Source organism: Salvelinus sp. IW2-2015, linkage group LG1 (assembly GCF_002910315.2).
Source record: "Salvelinus sp. IW2-2015 linkage group LG1, ASM291031v2, whole genome shotgun sequence".
Lineage (NCBI taxonomy): Eukaryota > Metazoa > Chordata > Actinopteri > Salmoniformes > Salmonidae > Salvelinus > Salvelinus sp. IW2-2015.
Genome location: NC_036838.1, coordinates 41,839,661 through 41,866,230, shown reverse-complemented (window position 1 = coordinate 41,866,230; position 26,570 = coordinate 41,839,661). Strand labels below are relative to the sequence as shown.

The following is a 26,570-nucleotide window of genomic DNA, read 5'->3' as shown; positions in this document are numbered from 1 at the left end:
CATGCACATGTCTCCCATGATTCTCTCTGAGGTTGTATATTTTAATTGAGTTCAGGACCTTTTTAAGATGAGATCATCTTTTTTTAATCCTGACCATTGTGTCATATAGTAACTCCTTATCTGTTAATGCAGATAAGCAATGTATCAATGGGTATCAAAAGTTCATTTCTATGCAGTGTTACTACAACAGAAGTTCTGTATCCAGCCTGTATACAATAGATTATCCAGTCTGTATACAATAGATTATCCAGTCTGTATACAATAGATTATCCAGTCTGTATACAATAGATTATCCAGTCTGTATACAATAGATTATCCAGTCTGTATACAATAGATTATCCAGTCTGTATACAATAGATTATCCAGGATAATGGTTTTGGATTATAACATCTATCTTCTCAAGCCCTTCTGAAGACCACCTTTTAAGGTCAACAGTGGCTTATCCACTTGACAAAGATATTCATAGAACTCATTCAAGGACAATCAAAGTAGTAATAAAACCCACATTTGCAGTCCTTCAGATTCAGTGATTCTTCCTCACTCCTCTATTTCCCTGGAAAACCTGGTTTAGAAGCCAGATGCAGAAAATCTAAATAAACTAATTGTGGCTAGCCTAGAGCCTGTGAGTCAGAGCACTGAGGCTTATCCCTGTAGCGTACTGCTAAAACGATTGTCCAGACTGAATGACCAATCGGGGCCAAGCCCAGCAGTGTACATCTGTATTATTACAAGTGACTGCAGAGAGAGTCTCCACCCTGCCCCTCACCACTGTTCCCTCACTTCTCTCATATCTCTGCTTTGGACCTCTTGGGCGAGCAGAACTACTTAGTGTCGTGGTGTGCTTAGATTAGACCTAACCTCCCGTAAGGTTCTGCAAATTTTTTAAGCCCCTGGAGTGCCTATTTTAGAATGAGCTTATATTGTGTATACGAGTGCATTAAGGCCCCAATCTTTTCAAGCGCAGATGGTTTAAAGCTTGATGAACTGAAATCTTGCTTGTGTAGCTTTACTGCATTGGAAACTCTTTGGAGACGTAAAAACCCACAATCCATTGCAGATGGGGAAACAGGGCCGTCTGCCAGTGTGCTAAAAGTACATGCAAATACAGGCCTCGGCCTTTAAGAGCTCTCGATGTGCGGCTCGTAAACGGAGAGCATTCGGAGGGAGAGAGAGTGAAGGCAGCACCAACAGCCTGTTTAGAAGGCTGCCTGGCTGCATAGTGGAGGAGCAGCTGGCTGGGCCCATTGGGAGAGACGGTGCTGTGGGGGAAACAGATTTTTACTGTGAAAGGGGATGGGGATTTACGAGTGCTGACCTGTTCTCGCTTCCTTCCCCATCCTCCCCCAAATCATAGCTTTGCTCCCTGTACCAGAACCTCAAATCAGAGCCACATGGTCATAGAGCACGTTGCATATAGGCTAGTCAGATATTCAAAGAGAAGTCCTAAATCCAAGTCACTTTCACAGATTCAACAGCCAAGATGAATGGTTGACTCTTCTGTCTCTCCAACCATGTATTTTTCAGCAGACTTTGGCATTTAATTTGGTTTTGGTTGTAATAGTGCAGGGTTTTAAAGATGGGAAGGGGAACAAAGGGAGAAAGGGGAAATCACTCGAGGTGGCATTGTCTCTCCCAACCACAAACCCTAAATTGTGATTACTATAATAACTTTGCCTCCCACCCCTCGGAGCATGGCTCTGTAATGGCTGTCTGCCTTTTTTTATGGTGGCTGGAACTCCAGCTGGCCCACGTGGTCCTGCGCCCAAACTCAGGCTCTGTTCAGGCATGGGGGCCCTCTCCCCGCCTGCTTGCCTGCCTGCCTGTCATCAAAGGCCAGCCTGGTTTCAGTCCACCAGCTCRCTTAATGAAGATGCCATCATGCTCAGAAGGGTGCTCTGTGGAGAACAGAATCAATAGGCTGAGCTGAAAGGAGACCAGCATTCTTAGGGGAAGACAAGGAGGGGAAAGAGAGGGACACAGGCATGGGAGGGAGGGAGGCCATGCCCACCAAACGAGTGTAGCAGAATAGAAGAGAACAGAACAATAGCAGCAGAGATATATTTATTTACAGACTGGGTAGAGGATGTAAATGGGATAGATCAGGGGGCTCAGTAAATTGCTTCTCTGTGTTTGCAGGAGTATGCCCCATTAAATCGCCATGGATTTAAATGAGTGGAAATAACTCTGTAAAGCCCATCTTTGATTGATTATGGAAGTTACTAGGTGTTCAAACACAACAGTAAAATKACTATTGGGATTTTGCACAAAATAGAGCCTTTTATATTCGGCTGCTGGGCCCAAGCCAGAGCCTTATGCTAGAATACAGCCCAAAGCCCCAATGTCTTTTATCAGATCCAAGACCTTGTATTAATACTGAGACTGTAACTTAACTCTGTGACAACAACAGGAGTTCTTCACATTAAACAGCACTGACATACTATTTACAGTAATGCACTACTTAGCGTTTCTCTTCTGAACCGTCCACAACCCTCCCATCTAGAGAGAGCTCAGTAATGTATTGAGTTACTTTCCAAACATTTTGGGATGTTATTCAGAATCTCTGGGCCTGGATGATCTTAAGATAAAAGAATAGAAACGTTATCTGTTTCTGATGAGTTTGTTCATAGACTCACGCTCCCTCGGAACCCTCCTGTGTGCGGGATGATCGTTACAATGTGTCAGAGTACAAGCCTTGCCAGGAAAAAGTTAAACACCTAGGATTCTAGATAAATAGTCCTCGTCGCTGTAGCGTTGCAAGAAGCAATCGTTTGGAAAGCTGGAATGCTCCACCATGACTAGAATATTTTACTAGCAGTGATTATCACCCTGTCTCCTCGTGGCAGGGACTCTGCTGTTAGCCCTCTCTCTGCTGGAGTATCAAGTGGAAAATTATATAATTACTGCAGTACAGTCGACACGCTACACACATTTTTCCATAGCAGCAGTAACAGTAATGCTTCCATCTTCTTAGATCTCTGTTGTACTGTTTATTTTTTCCTCAATAGTTATTATTGGTGTGATACAGACATCACGTTCTTCATGCTTCAGTCCGGAAGACGTCCCTTTGTTAGAGTAAACCACAATGTTCTGCGTGGAAAGCTTTCATCTTGGCATGTGTACCATCCTCTGTACATGAAGACATGCACTGCCTTTGTCTGTATGCCCTGCCCGGGATTAGGTTACCAGAGATGGCTACACCTCTTGTTTAATGGAAATGCTATGCACAAAAAAGCATGTGGCATGCAGTCCTAAATATATGTACATCCGTAATGGGATACTTGTGAGTTCCCCGTAGAGTGACTATTTGCCTTATTATGATAGCAAACAAACTCAACGAACAGTGAGATTGAAGAGATGCCTGTGAGTATTCTATTCCCCGAACTGGTTACTGTATACACTACCTCTGTATACACTACCTCTATATACACTACCTCTGTACACACTACCTCTGTATACACTACCTCTGTATACACTACCTCTATATACCACTAACCTCTATGTAATACCTACCTCTATATACACTACCTTCTATAACACTACCTCTGTACACACTACCTCTGTACACACTACCTCTGTACACACTACCTCTGTATACACTACCTCTGTACACACTACCTCTGTACACACTACCTCTGTACACACTCCCTCTGTGTACACTACCTCTGTGTACACGACCTCTGTGTACACTACCTCTGTGTCTCTGTGAAGGGGATCATGTACAGTGCATTCGGAAAGTATTCAGACCCCTTTACTTTTTCCACATTTTGTTACGTAACATCCTTATTCTAATATTGATTAAATWGTTTCCCCCCCCCTCACGCTCCACACAATTCCCAATAATAACAAAGCAAAAACTGGTTTGTATAMATTTTTGCAAATTTATAAAAAATTWAATAATGAAATATCACCTTTACATAAGTATTCAGACCCTTTATTCAGTACTGTGTTGAAGCAGTGATTACAGCCTCAATTCTTCTTGGGTATGACGCTACAAGCTTGGCACACCTGTATTTGGGGAGTTTCTCCCATTCTTGTCACGCCCTGACCTTAGAGATCCCTATTGTTCTCTGTTTGGTTAGGTCAGGGTGTGACTCGGGTGGGAAAATCTATGTTTTCTATTTCTTTGATTTGGCCGAGTGTGGTTCCCAATCAGAGGCAGCTGTCTATCGTTGTCTCTGATTGGGGATCATATATAAGTTGTCATTTTCCGTTTGGGTTTTGTGGGATCTTATTTTCTGTTTAGTGTCTGTGCCTGACGGAACTGTTCGCTTTCGTTTTTGGATTTGTTATTTTTGTTTGAGTGTTTCTTGTAAATAAATATCATGAACACTTTCCACGCTGCGCGTTGGTCCACTCTTCCTTCCACCGACGACGAGCATTACAATTCTTCTCTGCAGATCCTCTMAAACTCTGTCAGGTTGGAATGGGAGTGTCGTTGCACAGCTATTTTCAGGTTTCTCCAGAGATGTTGGATCGGGTTCAAGTCCGAGTTCCGGCTGGGCCACTCAAGAACATTCAGGAACTTGTCCCGAMGCCACTCCTGMATTGTCTTGGCTGTGTGCTTAGGGTCGTTGTCCTGTTGGAAGGTGAACCTTCGCACAACTCTGAGGTCCTGAGCACTCTGGAGCATGTTTTCATCAAGGATCTCTCTGTACTTTGCTCCGTTCATCTTTCCTTCGAACCTGACTAGTCTCCCAGTCCCTTCTGCTGAAAAACATTCCCACAGCATGATGCTGCCACCACCATGCTTCACTGTAGGGATGGTGCCAGGTTTCCTCCAGACCTGAAGCTTGGCATTCAGGCCAAAGAGTTCAATCTTGGTTTCATCAGACCAGAGAATGTTATTTCTCATGGTCTGAGAGTCCTTTACGTGCCTTTTGGCAAACTCCAAGTGGGCTTTCATGTGCCTTTTACTGAGGAGTGGCTTCCGTCTGGCCACTCTACCATAAAGGCCTATTGGTGGCGTGCTGCAAAGATGGTTCTCCTTCTGGAAAGTTCTTCCATCTCCACAAAGGAACTCTGTTGCTCTGTCAGAGTGACCATCAGGTTTTTGGTCACCTCCCTGACCAAGGCCCTTCTCCCTGCGATTGCTCAGTTTGGCCGGGCAGACAGCTCTAGGAAGAGTCTTGGYGGTTCCAAACTTCTTCCATTTAAGAATAATGAAGGGCACTGTGTTCTTGGGGACCTTCAAGGCTGCAGAAATGTTTTGGTACCCTTCCCCAGATCTGTGCCTTGACACAATCCTGTTTCGGAGCTCTATGGACAATTCCTTCGACCTCATGGTTTGGTTTTTGTTCTGACATGCACTGTCAACTATGGGACCTTATATAGACAGGTGTGTGCCTTTCCAAATCATGTCCAATCAATTTAATTAACCACAGGTGGACTCCAATTAAGTTGTAGAAACATCTCAAGTATGATCAATGGAAACAGGATGCACCTGAGTTCAATTTCGAGTCTCATAGCAAAGGGTCTGAATACTTATGTAAATGTGATATTTTTGTTATTTATTTTTTATAAATGKGCAAAAGTTTCTAAAAACCTGTTTTTGCTTTGTYATTATGGGGTAATTTGTGTAGATTGATGARGAAAAACAATTTATTTAATCAATTTTAGAATAAGGCTGTAACGTAGCAAAATGTGGAATACTTTCCAAATGCACTTTATGTTCATGGCAGAATCACAGGCCATCTTAGTGCAACTGCTGCAGGAGATGAAACTAAAGGCTGCCTATTCATTATCTGTAGACACATTTATTTTAAGGCCGACGGCATATGGGGACATAGGCTCCGGGACCTCCCTGTTTAGACAGTATCTCATGATTAGTGTCCTCGGATGGAGGCTTCTGTTGGGATCAGAGGGCATGTGAGGCAAGGTTGACTCACTGTTGAGAATGAATACGCCATAAAACAGCCTCTCCGTCATCATGTCTTAGAGCACACTGGTTTCTGGGAGCTGATCCGGGCTTTACTCTACAGTACTGAACATGTGTATTTTAATCCAAACCCCATCTGAAAGGCTCCTTTGTGGTGTGGTGGATAGCATCAGATATTACCAGAATTTTGTTACATGAACTACATAAAATTAACACTTAGATTTATATATGAGATATTAACCACACACACTCCCCCAGATTCCTTGATAATGGTGGGAGGGGCCGAGGGAGGGCGGGTGGGAGGGATTTCCAGTCAGTGGATTTTCCAAGGAGAGCGCGTGCCGGTGGAGCGCTTTATGACTGGAGCTCTGGGGAGCCACTGTGCTTCTGGCTGGGGGCTGTGTGTATGCATCGTGGGACCATGGGCCGAGGCTGGGGCCCGGGGGCCCATAAATCCTGCCCTCCAAGCCCCAGACAGCGCTTTTATCTCCTGCATTAGCTTCGCTGTGACCCACGGCACCATGCACTAATGTTAATGGATGTATGAGGGCGCGTGGATAGCATGCCCCTCCCTGATGGATAGCATGCCCCTCCCTGATGGATAGCATGCCCCTCCCTGATGGATAGCATGCCCCTCCCTGATGGATAGCATGCCCCTCCCTGATGGATAGCATGCCCCTCCCTGATGGATAGCATGCCCCTCCCTGACCCTTTAGCCTTACTAAAAAGAAAGTTGCAAGTTTGGGCCTTTGGTTTTGTTAGACTAAAGGCAGCTTACAACCCTACCCACTCATCACTCATTTCTGGCTCAACTACTTCTGAAAGGATCTGGCTTATTGCTACACAGTGATTACCACATGTAATCAAGTGCTATAATTCTCTATATCTGTCCACCATGACCATGACTCTTGTCCTTGCACTTTCAAACCATTTACTGATGTGTATGAAGTTGTCATCCACCAAAAAATATCTGTAAACATAGACCGCAATTACAAAAATAGAAGGCTGTAAAAAAACTAAATGGCGATTGTGTATGGCATACTTGTGGTTCTGATGATTTTCTCTGGTTTTATGAGCCATACAAAATGGGCTTGCTCCACAATTTGTCCGGAGGAGGAGGATGCGGCCAGTGGAATGATTGCTAGTCAGACACAGACAGATAGTGTCCTCACACCCTGACAATGTGGGAAGCACAGATGAATCATGGAAATAATACAAAGTCAGTGCTGGAAGGTCCCTTCAAACTATGTATGTGGTTTAGTCAGAGGTGTGCCTTTTCTACATGCAGCCCAGGATGATAGCAACTAATATATCACTATCACTGTTACATAGCTCAGTGAAGTAGGCATCTGTTTGATGAGATTTTATGATTTGGATATATGATTGGGAACTAATCACAGTGACTGAATGTTGTGATTCTGAATTTGTATGTTATGCACTTTCCTTCTTTCTCTCTGTGTCTCTCTATCTCTCTATCTATCTCTCTGCAGCTCCGTCGACAGTGTCCATCATGCACCAGGTCAGTCGTACCGTGGACAGCATCACTCTGTCCTGGTCTCAACCAGACCAGCCCAATGGAGTCATTCTGGACTATGAACTGCAGTACTACGAGAAGGTAGGTACCCACTGCACTCTACCCATTAACAAACAGTCTGCTCTATCTCTCCTCCATGTAAACAGACACACGTAAAGACACCATTGAGTGTGTCAGGCTTTCTTTCATCTCAGAGGGGCTAAATAAGGTATGCATTGACTGCAAAATATATCTCAAATTTTCTATCACATTGAAATGAAGAATGTCTTCCCCTGTTGGAGTCCAGAACAGCATGTTCACGGTGGGAGTCAGGCATACTGTAGCTTCTGAATCGAGCATACAACTTCTGCTCGATCCCTTTCAATTATAATCACGGTCAGTCACTGGGAAAGGAAACTGCTCTCAGCCCTCCAGTCAGGCCACTAGGGATTGATGGAGAGATATTTGCGGTTGAAACAATGCTGTGTTGACTGCCATAAAAACAGTATTCAACAGACAGACTCCTCAGAATCAGCATACTTTCTCACAAGAAACACTCCCACACACAGATACGGGCAGAGAAGAGCACACACACACACAAGCTCWCACAAAGTTAATTTAGCAGTTCTCTGTGACTGCGCGCCACTCTGCTCCACTTTTTGGTTTAATTCTATTCTCAGATGCTGCTGAGGAGAGCTGTCAAAACAATTGTCTCGGCCCCTGCCGCGGCTCAGATCTCACAACTGTGCTCACGCTGCTGACTGATTGGTTGAAGGCTGCAGCCGGCACAGTTTTAGTCTCCTCTTCCAGACAGACCTGTCAGCTTTGTGGAGAGAGAGAAGCGGTGTGGCAATGAAAAGTTACACTAATCGTCCGAACTCACAACCCAAACAAACTAGCAGACCTGAAACTGCCATCCCTTCTGCCTATGGCTGTTGCTTTTCATTCTCTCTTCATTCTGCTTGGTTAAATAGATACACCAGTGTTAGAAACATTTGAKTCTGTATCCTACTTTGCACATCAGCCTATTTTTATAAGGCACTAAGTTAATGCATGTGTATGGTAATTGTTCTGTGGATGGCACTGATTTGTATTTCTCCCTCTTTCCTTAATACTCTCTCAGGACCAGACCGAGTACAACTCAACCATCATAAAGAGCCAGACCAACACAGTGGTCATCCGCGGTCTCAAATCAGGGGCAATCTATGTGTTCCTGGTTCGCGCCCGGACCGTGGCCGGATTTGGGCGCTACAGTGGCAAGCTCTACTTCCAAACCATGACTGAAGGTGAGGGTACAGACAACATTCCCTCAGCTCAGATAGAGCATAGAGAGATGCAGAGTTATCACATCCCATGCATGGACCGTCAATCCAACATGGACCATTACAACATGGACACAATGACACAACAGACACAAGGATGTGGATGGGGAAATGGTCTGAGATGCGGTCTACAAGACAACTCTCTAACAATGTGTACACCCATTGTTCTATTTATGTGGATTTCATTCATTATCTTCTCAGCAGAGCTCATGAGTCATGTGAAACTTATTTTTTACCAATGAATAAGATTATTCAGGTTATGTATGAATGCAGATATTTTCTGTAGTATACTGTACTTTATTAGCGGTAGACTAACGTCAGTCACAGATCAGGTTAAAGTGGATTAATCTGTATAGAAGGACACTGCTGGGCAGACTAACTTCTCCCCTGGCTCCGCTAATGCTGGCTCCTGGCTCCCCTGGCCTGGATAATGTTAGCGACCTGGGTGTTCTCGAAACATCTTATTACCTGCAGTGCCGATGGCCATCATTAGCCTGATCTCTGCTCTCCTCCACTGCAAGCAGCCAGCACACTGCCAGACAAAGGAGAACCCAGTATCGCAGTAGGCTGTATACAGTACAGTACCACCACCAGGGGACACAACCCATGGCACAACCCTCCCTATCCTCAGACCTCGGAAAGAGCAGTCAGGACGTGAGATGGTGTTGTGAGATTGTGTGCCTACTGCCATGCTGGATTCCCTGTGTTTGGCAGCACTCTGGAGGGAAGGGAGCTGGGTCTCTCCCAAACCTGCTCTCTCAGTTCCAGATGAGCGGGCGACCATATTGCTAGTATCTGAATGTGCTCAGTGGGCTTTGGAGAGAGGTCTTGTGCTGCCAGCCAAGATGCCCATTGGTCTCCCCAACCGTCTGTCTGTCTGTCACCCACTGCTCTCTCCATATGCATTAGCTCAGATGCCTGGCCCATATGTTCCAGTGTGTGATGGTGTGTTTGTGTGTGTTTGTCTAATCACAGAGGAGTACAACACCAGCATTCAGGAGAAGCTGCCTCTCATCATCGGCTCTGCAGCTGCAGGTCTGGTCTTCCTCATCGCAGTGGTTGTCATCGTCATCGTCTGCAACCGGTGAGTTATTCCTGCTCCAGTCCAGCCAACCAATGCTCCCTGCGCCCCACCACAAAAACAGTCACACAAGCCAACCAGATTAGACACATCCGCTTTAGTGGTTGTTTTCCACCCTACTTCGTTACTGTACTTTAATGGGTCCTGTGGCTTGTTAAGGTGGGGTTTATAGTTTATAGGTTGGTTGTGTTTAGTGGTCATTAGCTAGCTGTGGAGTGGGTAGGCCTGGTACATAGACCACACCCCCTCTCTGGGCCAGCGCTATAGCTCTTTGTCTTTCTCCCAGGAGGCGTGGCTTTGAGAGGGCAGACTCAGAGTACACAGACAAGCTGCAGCACTACACCAGCGGCCACAGTGAGTAACCCAGCCCTCACTCAAGAGTGTCTGTTTGCACCTCCCCCACCATACACACACTCTCACTCATGCTCACACACCCACACGCACACACACCTGTCTCCATGGCTACCAGCTCATGCAGCAGCCTCCATGCCTAACGTTCAACCCTCTGCTGCCTCACACACCTGTCTCCATGGCTACCGGCTCACGCAVCAGCCTCCATGCCTAACGTTCAACCCTCTGCTGCCTCACACACCTGTTTCCGTGGCTACCACCTGACACGCTAGTGTCCTTGGCTACCTCCCAACCTTGTGCTTCTTCTCACCTCTCCATTGGTAATCTTCTCTCTTGTTTTCCTCAACCGTCTTAATGCTAGGATTTACTCACAACATAACCTGTGTACAAGTGTGTGTTCGCTGTAGGGTCTCATTTCACAGTCAACTGATTCCATTGTTGTGGAAATAGCATTTAGCCTTATTTTAGCTTGTTCATTAACACGCTAATACCACACACACCATTTGCCATTGTTGAAAAATTCAAAGAAGATTGTGAAGGAATGGCCTTTATTAATTATTTTGTTTTCCATGTAAAGCACGTTGGCCCAGAGTTCCATGATATAGAAATAAATCTTCAAGATGTAGCCAGGCGCGGTGATTTAAACTAGTTTGGCTCTCCCTGGAAGCTTATGGCTTATCGTTTTCTCCTCCTTCACTCAGCTAAACAGAAATGCTCTGATATATTTCCTCTCTGAGCTTATTTCAGTTTATTTATATATTTTTCTATTTAGCTCTTCCGCTAGTTGGGCTTATCAATGGAGACAGCTTTCCCATGTGTAATCAATAGTATCAGGTTGCAGTAAATGCTGTATTTACAGAACTCATTTTTGCCAGGGTGGAATTCAGTGAGGAGTATTGCCAGAGAGGCTGAGGGCATTTCACAGCTATTAATATCATTCCACTCCCCTGTGTGTGTTTTCATCCCCACACTGATGGTCACAGTTATACTGGCTGTCCTCCCCTATATCAGGTGGTCTCTGCCATGTTATGGTGGGTGGTCTTTGAATTGCTCCATAGTTTGGGAAGAGATAGGAGGTTCTGACTGGTGATTCTTTTTTTGCCTTAAAGGAGAATCTCCATCTGTTCCTAAACACTTCTTCAGTTCAGTCTGCTATGCAGGTTTCATGACTCTTCTATAAGCAGGTATCTCAGCTTCGCTGACTGTCTGTGCATGAACACAATAACCATTAAAGAAGCCTCAGGCCAGATGTCAGAATAATCCGATTTAAAACCTGGGACAGTTAAGTCCCTGAACACTTAAAGGCCACCTTAAGCCAATTTACCTGGCGTCAGAGCTTAAGAGAGCCAATGTATTTCCTGGAGCAGAGAGTGATACTGATATAGTGTCTGGCTGTCTCTCCTGGGTGTTAATGGTCTGCTATGACTCTGGAGCTGATACATACATTAACCTGCCTTATCACTGCTAAAGACTACCTAGAAATACCATGCCCATTGATTATTACAGTCCTGAGGCCCCAAGCCAAACCTACCATTCCTYTACCTTGTACTAACACTAACCTTTCTGACTCATAGTAATACACTGCATTGGCTACTCAAACTCTGAATGTTAAAGGCAGACAGAGTTTGTTTGTGTGTGTGTGTCAGGATAAAAAATTACATCGGCCTCTTCTTTTCCCAAGTGACTCCAGGAATGAAGATATATATTGATCCGTTTACATATGAGGACCCCAACGAGGCGGTGAGGGAGTTTGCTAAGGAGATTGACACTTCCTGTGTGAAGATTGAGCAAGTCATTGGCGCAGGTAAAGAGAAAGGCCAGTCATTTTTTACAAAATAATGATTTTGAATGCTGTCTGTATTCCAATTAATAATATTTTGCCTCATAATTTTAATGTTTGTAACCTCTGTCAGACATCTCCTCTCATTAACTGTCTCTCTGCCTCTATGTTGTGTCTTGTAGGAGAGTTYGGGGAGGTGTGCAGTGGGAACCTGAGGCTCCCAGGCAAGAGGGAGATGTTTGTGGCCATCAAGACGCTGAAGTCGGGCTACACAGAGAAGCAGAGGCGGGACTTCCTGTCTGAGGCGTCCATCATGGGTCAGTTTGACCACCCCAACGTGATCCACCTGGAGGGTGTGGTCACCAAGAGCGCCCCTGTCATGATCATCACTGAGTTCATGGAGAACGGATCACTGGACTCCTTCCTCAGAGTGAGTTACGCTGTGTTTGTATATGAGTCAAATATTAACACTAATGGCTGTGCAGATAAACAGGTAGACACACAGGCACGCAGGCACACACAAGCACACAGGCACATACGCACACACACTCTGGGAAATGACTGCTAAATACACACACTAATGCCAACCCATCCAGGTTAAAGTGAATAACATGCAGAACATTAATCATATGAGTCTCCTCTTTACTTAGCATAGTGTCCACCACAAGTCCTTAGAGAGATCCTTCTCTATCCAATCAGGCTGCGGTCTTAATGCTCCCTGAGGGTCTGTCTAGTCCAATTATTGATTTATACTCTGCTGCAACTTGCGGTGGCTGTTATTCAGCATTTCCCCTTGATCTCCATGTTTGACTACAGTAAAAAGTACAGTACTGTAGCTCACTATAGGCASTAGTGAGTAAGAGAGTCCAGCAGTTCAGTTAGTTATGCTCTCATTTTGTATTTATCATACTAACCCACATTCACTCCTTCGGTTTGAGTCACAGAAAAGGACAAGAACCTATGAACTTATAGTACCTTCTACATACATTCCAGATATYTAACCTCACCTCATCCTTTGGGAGGGTTTCAAATGATTAGCGCTGTAAGAAGAAAACATGCCAGCTTTCAGAGAATGAAGTTGGCTTGTAGGTGAAAGGCTGCTGTCTGTTGTCAGCCAGTCCTGTGCTGCCTGTCTGTAGCATTTCAGCTGAACGGGAGCATGTGACTGTGTGTCCACAAGCTTTCATATCCTCTAATTGGACTCATTGTGAGTTTGAAGTGAGTGAGAAAAAACTGAGTAGGAAAGAGCTAGGGATTAATGGAAATTGGACATGTCTGAACTTCACAAAAATAAAGGATGACATTTTTCCTTATTAGAGTTACTTCACTTTAAATCATTGTGAGAATGATTAAATATGGAAAACAAATCAATTCAATAAGGGCCAAGGGTTTCATGTTTGATATGAATCACTATGTTTATGTTTGGAAATGTCTGATGTTTCTACTGTGTCTATATGGAAAACACCTCCCTCCACCACCTCTGTCATAGCCCTAGTTGTCACTCCTCATCACATTGTGATTGTCTACCTCTACATAGATCATACTGAGTAAGGCTTTCACGACTCAGGGCAGAAAGCACACTGACAAGTGTCAGCTCTGAGCTATGGGAGGATATTATAAACCTGAGAYGTAAACTCTTCCTCTATGGATCAAAATATACATCAAAATCCTGCCTTTAAAAAAGGATCCAGCCAGCCGCCTGTCAGCAGACTGSTGCTCTGTCTACTGCTAGAGAAGCAAAACATGAACTTTATTAGCATTCTGCTTCAAATCTCTGAGACACTGTGTGCCAACTCACTCTTGAATTTGATGGGTTGTGTGTGTGTATGTGTCTGTGTGTTTCTGTGTGTTAAGCATATTTGACAGCACATTGTATTCCAAGCAACAGTGTCACTGTGGCACCTCACTGTGACAGCTTTTGACAACATTTTCTGAACACGTCAGCGCTTTAGAACATGKCGCTCTGTGAAAGAGGATGGAGCAGCAGGGGAGACCACCTTAGATGGGAGCTGCCAGCTGAAGGATCACCTGGTGCAGCCCCCACTTCTATGAAGCATCTGCAAGGGAGAGAGGACTAGATAAATCACAGCTAATAGATGGATGGAGACAACAACGGGCAGAGGAAGTAGCAAAAGTTGGGGGGCCATATAACGATCAGAAAGAAAGCTTTCTTTAGAAACATTATCTCCATCATTATGACTAGAATTGGGATTGAATCAAAAATTGCACAGAGCATGTATTAGCCATAGATCTATATGATAGAAATGATACCTCTCTGTCTGCTAACCCGATCCAAATTACTTTGGTGGAAGAATCTTCCCAATTAAAGTATATGCAAACACAGTGCAGGGATGCAGGGATTACGAGGAGCTGTGTATTTATTAGGGAATTCAGCCTCATGAATAATGCATAAGACTTAATTGCTGTGGTGCATGAGGAGCTGGTGGACGTGAGGAGAACTCCTTGCTCTGCTAATGAGCAGCGAAGAGTTTGGAGGAGACTCAGAGACACAGGCTAGAGGATCTGGCTAACCATAAMCTGGGAAGATGCCTAGAGGAATACACAGCTGGGCCTAGTCCATCTGTGGTCCATCTGTGTCCCCACCCCATCCCTGTCAGTCCACGCTCATGCTCTCTCATCTCTCGTCATGATCCTCCCGGATATTCCCTAGTTGATCTCTGGTCCTCGTGGTGGTGGTGAGGGTGCAGGTGGAGGCACAGCTGCAGCCCAGATCCAGACACTCCACCATTTTACATTTACATTTAAGTCATTTAGGCAGACGCTCTTATCCAGAGCGACTTACAAATTGGTGCATTCACCTTATGATATCCAGTGGAACAACCACTTTACAATAGTGCATCTAACTCTTTTAAGGGGGGGGTTAGAAGGATTACTTTATCCTATCCTAGTATTCCTTAAAGAGGTGGGGTTTCAGGTGTCTCCGGAAGTGGGTGATTGACTCCGCTGACCTGGCGTCGTGAGGGAGTTTTGTTCCACCATTGGGGTGCCAGAGCAGCGAACAGTTTTGACTGGGCTGAGCGGAACTGTACTTCTCAGAGGTAGGGAGGCGAGCAGGCCAGAGGTGATGAACGCAGTGCCCTTGTTTGGGTGTAGGGCCTGATCAGAGCCTGAAGGTACGGAGGTGCCGTTCCCTCCACAGCTCCGTAGGCAAGCACCATGGTCTTGTAGCGGATGCGAGCTTCAACTGGAAGCCAGTGGAGAGAGCGGAGGAGCGGGGTGACGTGAGAGAACTTGGGAAAGTTGAACACCAGACGGGCTGCGCGTTCTGGATGAGTTGTAGGGGTTTAATGGCACAGGCAGGGAGCCCAGCACAACAGCGAGTTGCAGTAATCCAGACGGGAGATGACAAGTGCCTGGATTAGGACCTGCGCCGCTTCCTGCGTGAGGCAGGGTCGTATCTGCGAATGTTGTAGACATGAACCTACAGGAACGGGTCACCGCCTTGATGTTAGTTGAGAACGACAGGGTGTTGTCAGGATCACGCCAAGGTTCTTAGCACTCTGGGAGGAGGACACAATGGAGTTGTCAACCGTGAGCGGAGATCATGGAACGGGCAGTCCTCTCCCGGAGGAAGAGCAGTCCGTCTGCGAGGTTCAGCTTGAGGTGGTGATCCGTCATCCACACTGATATGTCTGCCAGACATGCAGAGATGCGATTCACCACCTGGTTATCAGAGGGGAAAGGAGAAGATTAATTGTGTGTCGTCTGCATAGCAATGATAGGAGAGACCATGTGAGGATATGACAGAGCCAAGTGACTTGGGGTATAGCGAGAATAGGAGAGGGCCTAGAACAGAGCCCTGGGGGACACCAGTGGTGAGAGCACGTGGTGCGGAGACAGATTCTCGCCACGCCACCTGTAGGAGCGACCTGTCAGGTAGGACGCAAATCCAAGCGTGGGCCGCGCCGGAGATGCCCAGCTCGGAGAGGGTGGAGAGGAGATCTGATGTTCACAGTATCAAGGCAGCCGATAGGTCTAGAAGGATGAGAGCAGAGGAGAGAGAGTTAGCTTTAGCAGTGCGGAGCGCCTCCGTGACACAGAGAAGAGCAGTCTCAGTTGAATTTACCACATGTATGGGGTAAACCTTGGCCAATCCAGGGGGAGAACAGCTGCAGCCTGCCAGACCGAGCCCAGCCCTGCCCAGTCTATAGCCATATCTATTCAATTATATCCCACAGAGGGAAGTCTCAGACTTGGGGATGTATCATATTGTGATCCTTTTGTTTTGCAGCAAAACGACGGTCAGTTCACAGTGATCCAGTTGGTGGGCATGCTGCGTGGCATCGCCTCTGGCATGAAGTACCTGGCCGACATGAACTACGTCCACCGCGACCTGGCCGCACGCAACATCCTGGTCAACAGCAACCTGGTCTGCAAGGTATCCGACTTCGGCCTGTCCCGATTCCTGGAGGACGACACGTCAGATCCCACCTACACCAGTGCCCTGGTGAGTACCATGACGTCACCGCAAACACCGCACACACTCACACATATACATACACACACACACACACCTCACACACTACATTACCCATCATAACAAAGGCCCTTCACCTGTCCCTCTCCTCCCTTTTTACGGAATTCCATGTCACACACATCCACTCCCAGGAGTTTAGTTATATCCATCTCCCAGTTTGGATTACAGAGTATTGTTGCTGTGAATAATATCTCTCTGCAGAGCCAGGACACTGTGACGATCAGGTTTCCGTCTCACTTCCCTCTATAAGGTCGTTCCCTCATTGTGTTGTGTTTCTCAGGGAGGGAAGATCCCTATCCGATGGACAGCCCCTGAAGCCATCCAGTACAGGAAGTTCACGTCCGCCAGTGATGTCTGGAGCTACGGTATCGTCATGTGGGAAGTCATGTCCTATGGAGAGAGACCTTACTGGGACATGACCAATCAAGACGTATGTATTTATAGACCTTTATATATCTGTATATCATTTGTCAAACAGAACCACTCTAAGCATGGCATCAAATGCTTAAAAATAATTTCGAACAAAGTCTGATTATTCCTGAATGTTATTACCTCTATGTGAACCCCCATAGAGATCYGTTTTGTCATGGTGGTTCTCTTCCCCTGGCTAAACAGCAGCTTTCGAACGCGGGTTTAATATGAAAGCCCCCCAGTTACCACAGAGCGATAATAAGATGATTTGGAATGCAAGGCAACGCTCCGCAGACTATTCCTGCTCTTGACTGGAGCCTCTGTTTCCAGGCTCCCTCTGGGTGGTGGAGAAGAGAGCAAATTATGGGGAGAGAGATAATGAAAATAGTTTCAAATTGAAAGTGTGAACGCTAATGCGCTAAGAGGGACTGAGGAGCTCGACGGTTATCTTATTAGGGGCTCTAGATAGTGTTTCTACTCCATCTGGGTCTTGGTTGGGAGGGAGGCCTCTGAATGAGATTAATCTGGGCCTGAATGGAGCTCCATAATGGTGGTGATAATGAGCAGGGGATCGTGGGTCCTTGTCAGAACCCTCCTCTGGGCCGGTCGTTCCCCACTCCTCCCTGATCCCTCCCCCATTTTTTCACATTTACATTTGAGTCATTTAGCAGACATTCTTATCCAGAGCTACTTACRGTCCCCCCACACCCTCTCCCACCACCAACAACACCACTGGCCACTCTGTCAGACTACACCTTTTTGGTATAACAACGACCATAGAGTTGGGAAAACGTATATATTTGTATAGCAGGAACATTACTGTACACRGTTTCTAAAGGCCATACTGACTAAGATTAAATCACTGCTGGCACAGTCTGCATGGATGTGGAGAGCCATTACTATTAGCCTGATACTTTACTGTGATGCTTAACTGGTACAGTAAGTATGCAGCCAAGCCAAAACCTTTTCAAAATTATCATTATTGTTAATGCAATAATGCTTGCAGGATTATGTTTGTGTGTGGGCATGTGTTTTTACTTGTGTAACACTGCTATGGTTTTATCTTTCAGTGCATACTGTATTTCAAGAACATAGTTCTCATTTGAAATCACTGAAATATTAATCAACATGTTAGCCAAATAGCACTCTGATCATAGAAGAAGTAGCTTGYGAGAATTGTGAGAGGATGCTCTCCAATAGGATTTCCGTCTCTCTCTCTCCTCCCCCTTCTCCTCCTTTTAGAGCCTCATAGCAACCCTTAGAGATCTGTGTCTCCCCCTGCAGGTGATCAATGCCATAGAGCAGGACTACCGGCTGCCCCCTCCCATGGACTGCCCCTCGGCCCTGCACCAGCTCATGCTTGACTGCTGGCAGAAGGACCGTAACAACCGGCCCAAGTTCAGCCAAATTGTCAACAACCTGGACAAGATGATCCGCAACCCCAACAGTCTGAAGGCCATGACCCCGCTGTCTTCAGGGTGAGTGGAACACTTAGCACGCTCTCCTTAGATCTCCGTCAGTTTATCTTTCTATTAGTCTGTCACTACATGTCTGTCTGTCTGTGTATTAGTGTGTTTGAGGCGAGTGTCCCTCTGTCTCCTTGCCAGCCATCACAATATTCAGGACTGTGTTCCAGTATTACTTTCCTATTTCCATAGATACTATATAATCCAAAATAATTTAATGCATCTGACCTCAAAGATGGGAAAACACTTTGACATTTCAAAGGACATGATTCCTTCAATGTTTTCAATTTTGGGTTACAGTTTTGATATTCATGGTACAATTTATTTCTACCGAACATTGTGTCTCCTGTTTCTTTTGGCGCCAAGTGGTTATGTAAATAAATCCCCTTTGATTTGATAGGTCAAGTAATTTCCATGAATGCTTTAGGCAATTCAGGATTTGAAACAGTTACACAATTTCAAAACAAAACATTTCCAATCACATTTTCTCTGGGTGTCAGTTTCCTATGAATGTTAAAATATACTGAATTCCATATATCCTACTCTATATTTACATTGTTGGTGGTGTGTGGAATAGAAACACTGTGTGGATACTGGCACTAAGCCTGCCAGTATCCATCCATTGTCCTCAATTGGAAATATAATTTTCTTCAAAATYGATTAGGAAAATGGCCACTGTTACTTTCTTTTGTCCTGAAGGCTAGCTTATTGACTAGTCTATTGTAGGCCTTCCACTATTGTGTACTGTACTGATTTCCATCATACAGGTGAGAGAGTAATGACACTGTCTCTAAAGCTGTGTTTGACTCTTTGTGTCTGTGTCCCCCTCCAGTGTCCATCTTCCTCTCCTGGACCGCAGTGTTCCAGACTTCTCCAGCTTCAGTACTGTGGACGAGTGGCTGGATGCCATCAAGATGGGCCAGTACAAAGACAACTTTGCCAATGCTGACTTCGCCAGCTTTGATGTGGTTTCCCAGATGACCATGGAGTAAGTGCTGATCCCAGACCTGTGTTTCTGATAAGGATGATAAGGATGAGGAGGAGGTGGGCTATTCCTTGACAGTATCATACCTTAAAGCCTGGATGACTGCCAGGCTCAGCCCCTGGCTCATCATAAATATGCCTCTCACTGTATGTCATTAGGAGATACTAACTGTGCAGCACAACTGCTCTGAGCTAGAACAGAGCGTAGAGACTCTGGCCATGTGGCTGCCAGGTTTCTTATACAACAGTTTAAAGAAAGAAAAGATATAGGAGAATGAACAGACATTGTGATGTTTAGGAATACATTCCTGCCTCAGTAAACTTAACAAAGACATCTATTAGCAGATAGACTCATTCAGAGGTCTGTTTAGTAAGACACACATTACTCTGCTCATTGTCTCTTGATCTCTTAATATCCTCCTAAGGTCACGTCGGATATCAGCACAATTCTGTTTTCAAATTATTTTCCAGCCACAACACTGGTTACAATACTTTMAAAAATAAGGCTCATCAGTCCATGGGGTTAGGGTTAGGAAACAAAAACATTCCATTGTCTCCTGAATGGAAGAAGTTGTTCAACAAACAGAGTAATTACTGTAAGCAGTCATGCCTTGGACTGAATTAGGAATTTGGCAGACTGGGGCCCAGAATTTAGCCTTGATCTAACTTGTTCATTTTACCTTGGCTTATGCCATGTGACTTGTGCAATAAAACCTGTTGTGTCGTCTGTGATGGCTTCCTACTGACTCCTGTGGTTGTGTCTCCTGCCACAGTGACATCCTGAGCGTGGGCGTGACGTTAGCAGGCCACCAGAAGAAGATCCTGAACAGTGTGCAGATGATGCGTGCCTCCATTAACCAGATCCAGTCTGTGGAAGTTTGACCATCCAGAATGGAGCAGAAGAGAGGAGAGCAGAAGAGAGGAGAGCAGAAGAGAGGAGAGCAGAAGAGAGGAGAGCAGAAGAGAGGACAGCAGAAGAGAGAGGAGCAGAGAAGAGGGGATTGGGATGCAAGGCTCTGGGTTCACGGATGGAGTGGAGGTGTTTTTGCTTGACTGTGAACCTTGTCTTCCTACCAAACAACCATCCATCCACGGTCCCCTTTTTCAATCCCTCTCCTGTCCTCCTCTATCCCCTCATCCAAAGTCCCCATAACCTTTCAGGATCAGCTCTGGAGGTTTGTGGCCAGCAGGTCTACATGACCAGACATCAATCAATGTGGCCAACAAGGTTCCTTCTTGGAACCAGGATCATGAGAGGTTACTGACTGGCGACACATTTCTACTTCCATCTTCCACCTCGTTTTTTTTTTAYGGTGAACTTTTTTCTTACATTTTTTGGTTTGTTTGATTTAAGAATTTTGTAAAGAATTTTGTAAAGAAAAAAAAGTTGAGGAAACTCAAGGAGTCTATAAGTATAGATGTAAACTAGGTGAACTGACTAGAAAGACTACCCTTTAAAAGGGCAACAGACAAGAAGACAATGAAAAATGGGAGATTTCAAGACCATCACTTTCAAAAAGAAACTTAAATATTATATGTTGTTTTTTTTTACTTGGGAAACAGGAAAGAAACATAAATCTTTGCTGCCTCCCCAAAAGCAAACAGCAGAATAGACTGAGGAACTTGATCTACACTCCTATRGTTGACTTGGGAGACAAAATAGTGTGAGCACCATGGAATGGACATCTTTTGGCAGAAACTTCTACCATGAACAAATTCAAGAAATTCAGTTATCTACCAATTTAAAGCAACACTTAAAAAATAAAAACAAAATACCTTTTCTCATAACAAGTAATTTCATTTTTCTGTGTGAAAATGTTGAAGATTTTCTCTCACCATGCTTCCTCTCACCGTGGGAAAGTTTATATTTTTTCAATGAAAACATCACAACCTGCCAAATGGAACATCCTCCCTGTGTACCTCAGATGATGTCATGGTCCTGTACATATCAGATGCACTTGACAATGGGACTGTGATGTCATCACTATGAGCCAGACATAGTTACTAAGACCTGGAAGTGRTGGATTTAAATTGTTTCTTTGGGTGACTAGAGGGAGGTTTTTCTTTGTTGTTATTATTCATTTCATTTTAATTTTTTCAAGATGTTAGTTGTGGATTTTGAAGAATCAGTGTAATAAACAGCAAACATACAGTACTTCCTCCATGGATGAATGGAAAAAAATAACATATTATGGGTGTTTTCCCTATAATGTTTACATAGGAGGGCACATATGTTTTGGTCGTCACATTATCTGCACTCTTAGAAAAACAGGTACTATCTAGAACCTAAAATGGTTCTTCAGTTGTCCCCATAGGAGAACCCTTTGAAGAACCCTGTTTGGTTCCATGTAAAACCCTTTCCACAGAGGTTTCTACATGGAACCAAAAGAGTTCCACCTGGAACCAAAAAGGCTTCTCCTATGGGGACAGCCGAAGGACCATTTTGGAACCCTTTTTTCTAAGAGTGTAGAGTTTCCCCCCGTGTTTTAAACTTCACTGTGTGTGTGTGTGTGTGTCTGCGTGAGTGCGTGCGTGCGCGTGTATGCGTGTGTGTGTGGCTAAATGTGCTCTGTGTTACAAAGCAACAGCTCCCAAAGCTGAAGGGCTAGTGTTTGATAGCATGCTGAGTTAATGATTGATTTCACAGAGCTTTGATATGTTACACTTTACAGAACACTGTTCCGTAAGCGCTTGGATTTGATACACTTTACAAAATATAGTGTATAATGCTTACATTATATTTAGCTTTTTTTTCCAGTTTCGTTTTTAATTTAAAGTAACTTTATATTGAAGTGTTAGGGTTTTAACACCACATATGGTTATCTCACATTGGTATGGTCACGGACAAATCTTTTCACAACTGGGCAGTAAGTAACATTAGCATGGGATAGTGGATTATTTTACACATATTATTATAATTATTGTACATCATGGATGATGGGGAGCACTTGTGACAGCTTTTCCAAGTAGTCTATTGGCAGGGTGTGTGAACACAGATCATACGATACAATGGGCCTCCATGCCCTTGTGGAATTTTAGGAAATCATTGTTGGTGCACAAACATTTCTGATAAGTGGAGTCCTTGAGACTTCTATTTTCATTTTATAGATACATATTGCATTTACTATATGGCTTCTGTGAATAGCTGTCTGATGAACGGAAAGCTATCTATCATTGTCAATGTCAWTGAGGCCGATGTGTTGTTTGAGGGGTTAGGGAGCCTGGGGAGGTCCTGTGTTAGTCAAAACCCATGGATTCCCTAGAGATGGTAAATCACACAGTTTACAAACTCAGGCAAATGAGATCAGTACTAATGGATAGATCCACTGAGACAGGCCCAGTACTCGATATAGACTGAGGAGCCAGACATGGATCTCTATCTGGGGCCCATTGCTCAGACATTTTCATTCCTAGTGGGGGTCCACAGCCTGATCACAGACCCGCTGACCAGACAGTGATTCCGTCTATTTCTCCTCAGAGCTAAACACACGCCTCAGATTCCCTGCTCTTCTCCTCCCACTGTCCTCTGTGCTCTGCTTTCTCAGATCCTTGACTAAAGTGACTCTGCATGTTGTCATGTTGACAGACCAGGTTTGTTTAACAAACAGACAGAATTTATATAGGCAACACACAACCTGAGGGCCCCGTGTTGGTCTCACAGCAGGTGGCTATGTAAGCTGAGGTTCTTCCACAAAAGGTCGTCCTTCCTTAAGCATCATCAGGTGTCCGCTGTCTGTTTTGAGGCACTTTGCTGTCTGAACAGAACAGGAGAGGTGTCCTATATAGGCCTTAGCATTTGACCCCTCAGCACAAAAGGAGTGAAATCCCACCTTAGCTCTCATCTGTCACTTAGTCCCCATCTTATTCCACCCATTAACCCATATGGCCATCCAGAGTCTTTACAAACCTTGGGCAGGMGCATTGGGGTTTTCATCCAGCTTCTGTAACATCATCCTCCCTTTAGTTTTCTGTCTACAGTACTGTGTCACCCTGCATATTCCAGTGCAGACTCCATGACAGATGAAACAGCAGGAAGTACATCACTCTCACTGTTAGTCATTGCCCAGAGTGAAAGGRTAAATTATTCTGTGACCCAACTATCACTGATGCCACCGTGCTGTTTCCTTTAAAAAATAAATTTGCTAAATAATCTTCCTTTCCATCTCAAAACACTTTGAGGGCACATATTTGAGGGCACCTCAGTGATATTCAGTAAAGAGCCAGCAGGCTGAGTCAGTCTTCCCAAGATATAGACAGATATCCCACTGTCAGGGCAATTTCTGTTCAGGAAATCAGGCTCAGCAGTACAGCACTAATATTTATGCTGAAAACAGACAGACGGAGTCTTGTGTCACTTGCAAATGTCTCCATTCATGCTCTCTGAGCTGTTTGGTGATAGTGTCATATTAAGGTGATTAAGCGGGGGTGCTTAAACAAACTATGTTTCCCCATGTGACGTTCAATCAAAATACAGTATGATTTTTTTTATAATGATGAACTAAAACACACAGTAGTGGTGGACTCGTATTTAGAGTTATAGGAASGTAAATATAGGTATTAAGAAAGTGTTTTTATTGTCTTGAATTATTCTTGGAGGAGTAGGTTTGGTGTGTTACTTTGTTGAGAGAATCTAGATTCAGAAGGTGTTGAGTCAACACTTTTATTGGTTGCTCATTGTGGCGCTATGGAGACTGCTGAAAGCACTGTGTGAACTATTTATTTATTCTGTATCTGAACCTAATGGCATAAAGAAACCTTGTTCTTTCACCCATAGTTCATCCAGAGCTATCATTTGCTATTCGCCGGAAAAAAAGCTGTCAACCCTCTTTCTTTTATTTTTAAAACATTGATAGCCTCCAGTAGAGCTMTGTGGTACTGTTTCAAAGCCCATGCCTTCTGATAAAACCCCTTGGCACAGTGGTCCTTTCTGGGCCCATTGTAATGGACCTGTAGTATGTGATTAATCGATCTGATGGGATTATGATGGGGGGGTTTTCAGAATAGGTTCTGCTCACACTGTGAGGATTAGACTTCCCTGTGTGAATCCATGATGGTCATTATGCCACAATATCTCATGTGATGTCTCACTCAATAGTTATCTCTGGTGTGAAATTAAAGGTTTTAAAGCACCACCATAAGTACTGCATATGGGTTACTTTATACATAGATGGAATCAAGGATATTTTTACATTGTTGAGATTTTGCAGCTAGTTGAAGACGAGGAGAAGCTAAAAAGGTATAAACACACACAYATAGTTTTTTGTTGAATGATTGTGTGTTTTTCTTCCCAAGGCCACTGAAATAACAGGCATTTTCTAGACAGCAACTTTACACTTTCATGAGTTTCCATTTTTCATGAGTACATCAAAAATGCTCAATTTCTGAAGAAAAAACACCCAAATATATTCTGTAGTTATTTTTKATGTACTATGTGCTTCACAAACATAAAATCTTGGGCTACCATCACTACAATTATTTAACAGTGCAGGGCAATCTCCTTCATACTCTCCGTTTTCAATGTCCAGGCTCATGCGACAGATCAGAAATAAAGGAGCATAGATGCATTATGATTAAACATTGAGAACAGAATATAACTGTGTTTTTTTGCAGTAGGGTTCTTTGTTTGGAATAAACAAGATACCTTGCTCCAGTATCACAGAACTCTGTCCTCTGCGGTTTTGTACATCTAAAACGCTTGTCTTTGTTTCAATGGCTTGTATCKGCAGATACAGTTGATGTTTCACTGTCAATGYGCATGTTAACTAATGCATAACAATCTTTTATTTATAAATCAAAACCAATGTATCTGAGATGTTGATTCAATGCATTGCGGACGCAAAGAACATTTCCCCTACTGTGTTCCGATTTTTGAAGGACGGACGAAAACCATTATGTCTCAATGTTACAATTACATGACAGTGTGCATAAACACAAGCTGTGCCGGCTCGTACTCATTGGTCTGTGTTTGTGGACCATCCAAATATGCCCCGAGCAGCAGTCTGCCTGCCTGCCTTTGTGGCAGTCAGTTCTGTGTGTATAGAAAATGGCTCCTGTGGATAACTCTCTTACGTAAAGCGTCAGAGCCCCCTCTACTGACATGGTGGCTAATAGCAGTCTAGTTGTGACAAATTTCCATGTGTTCCTTACGTTGTCTTATCCCCCCACATCCCCCTTCCTCCCCTATGTTCTTACCTCTCTGGCTGTTGGTGAAGACAGGCTGAAGATGGCCCTGTCTCCCCTGGCCTGTTGTAGCCCTCGTAGAACAGTGCCGGCCCTGACCACTGTGACTGATGTGGGAGGTCCTGTATTTCTGTATAAATGTACATTGACTGTAACCCTGTGAATGATGTAACAATTTCATTATTTGTAATATTGTAATTGGTTTATTTTCTAAAAATGGAAAGCCCAACTTGACTCTCCTCAATAAAAAAATGAGATCTGTTATACCACTGTATTATGGAAATGATTATATTTTCACTGTTGTCCTCTGTATGACCATGTGAAATAATTTCAGCTACAGTGGGCATCTCTTCATAGTACTTATGTAATTGTTACGCTGTATGACGAGGGGCTATTTTGAACCACATTGACCTGACAGTTTATAAGCATTACACCAGCCAGTTTGGGCTCAAACCCGCTAAAAATATGTGCATATAAATARAAATATTGTGGTGTTTTTGGTACAATTATGGGAAATGCAGTTGTGAAAGAATTCTATTTTTATTTTCTGTTAGAGGGAAGGGCATCTGTGAAGTAAAATACAGCATATTTTATGTAACTATGTCTTTTCCATATGAAAATATGAACATGTAAGTGTCTTTTTTATTTTTTTTGKCCCACAGTTTTTGGGCCAACTCACAAATCACATCTCTCACTCACTCGCAGCACCACACATTTTTTCTGGTTCCATGTCTATATTCATTAGAAGAAAGTTCTGTACAGTTCCCCCCCAAGCTGACGTTCCTGAATGGAGGTCAGAATMTCTTCACCTTCCTCTCAGTTTTTGAGGCCTCATTAGCAGTTGATGTGTGAAAGGCTAGAGACGGTGTGAACTCGGTGTGAACTCACTAAGACTGGCGTGTGTGCTAAAAGGTTTACCCCGTGAGCAGGAGAGGGGGTTCAGGAGTTCAGTGSCGAGACCCTGCTGGCAGACCAAACCTGTTCTCCTTCTAATCTCGACCACCCGCGAGTCTATCTTTACACGTTGTTAACTGTGATGACTTTGGGCCCAGTAGGGCCGACCGTGAGAGCAGGTTGGGAAATGCCTGTCATCTCAGATGTATGGACAG

At 44.3% G+C, this 26,570-nt stretch overlaps 1 protein-coding gene across 4 annotated transcripts in view; it reads left to right on the top strand.

The window, feature by feature from the left end:
* LOC111967748 (ephrin type-B receptor 2) overlaps positions 1-25,727 on the top strand; it is a 154,471-nt gene extending 128,744 nt beyond the window's left edge. For 2 of the 4 annotated variants that reach the window (XM_070444950.1, XM_023993077.2), the window contains 11 exons: positions 7,366-7,490; positions 8,512-8,674; positions 9,686-9,794; positions 10,081-10,145; positions 11,824-11,946; positions 12,105-12,352; positions 16,175-16,390; positions 16,701-16,850; positions 18,074-18,309; positions 19,130-19,285; positions 20,055-25,727. In XM_070444950.1, the coding sequence (XP_070301051.1) occupies positions 7,366-7,490; positions 8,512-8,674; positions 9,686-9,794; positions 10,081-10,145; positions 11,824-11,946; positions 12,105-12,352; positions 16,175-16,390; positions 16,701-16,850; positions 18,074-18,309; positions 19,130-19,285; positions 20,055-20,163 (1,700 nt within the window). In that variant the 3' untranslated portion in view covers positions 20,164-25,727. The remainder of the gene's footprint in view (positions 1-7,365; positions 7,491-8,511; positions 8,675-9,685; positions 9,795-10,080; positions 10,146-11,823; positions 11,947-12,104; positions 12,353-16,174; positions 16,391-16,700; positions 16,851-18,073; positions 18,310-19,129; positions 19,286-20,054) is intronic. The other 2 variants (XM_023993086.2, XM_023993095.2) reach the window with 2 other exon arrangements.
* Positions 25,728-26,570: the final 843 nt, after the last annotated feature.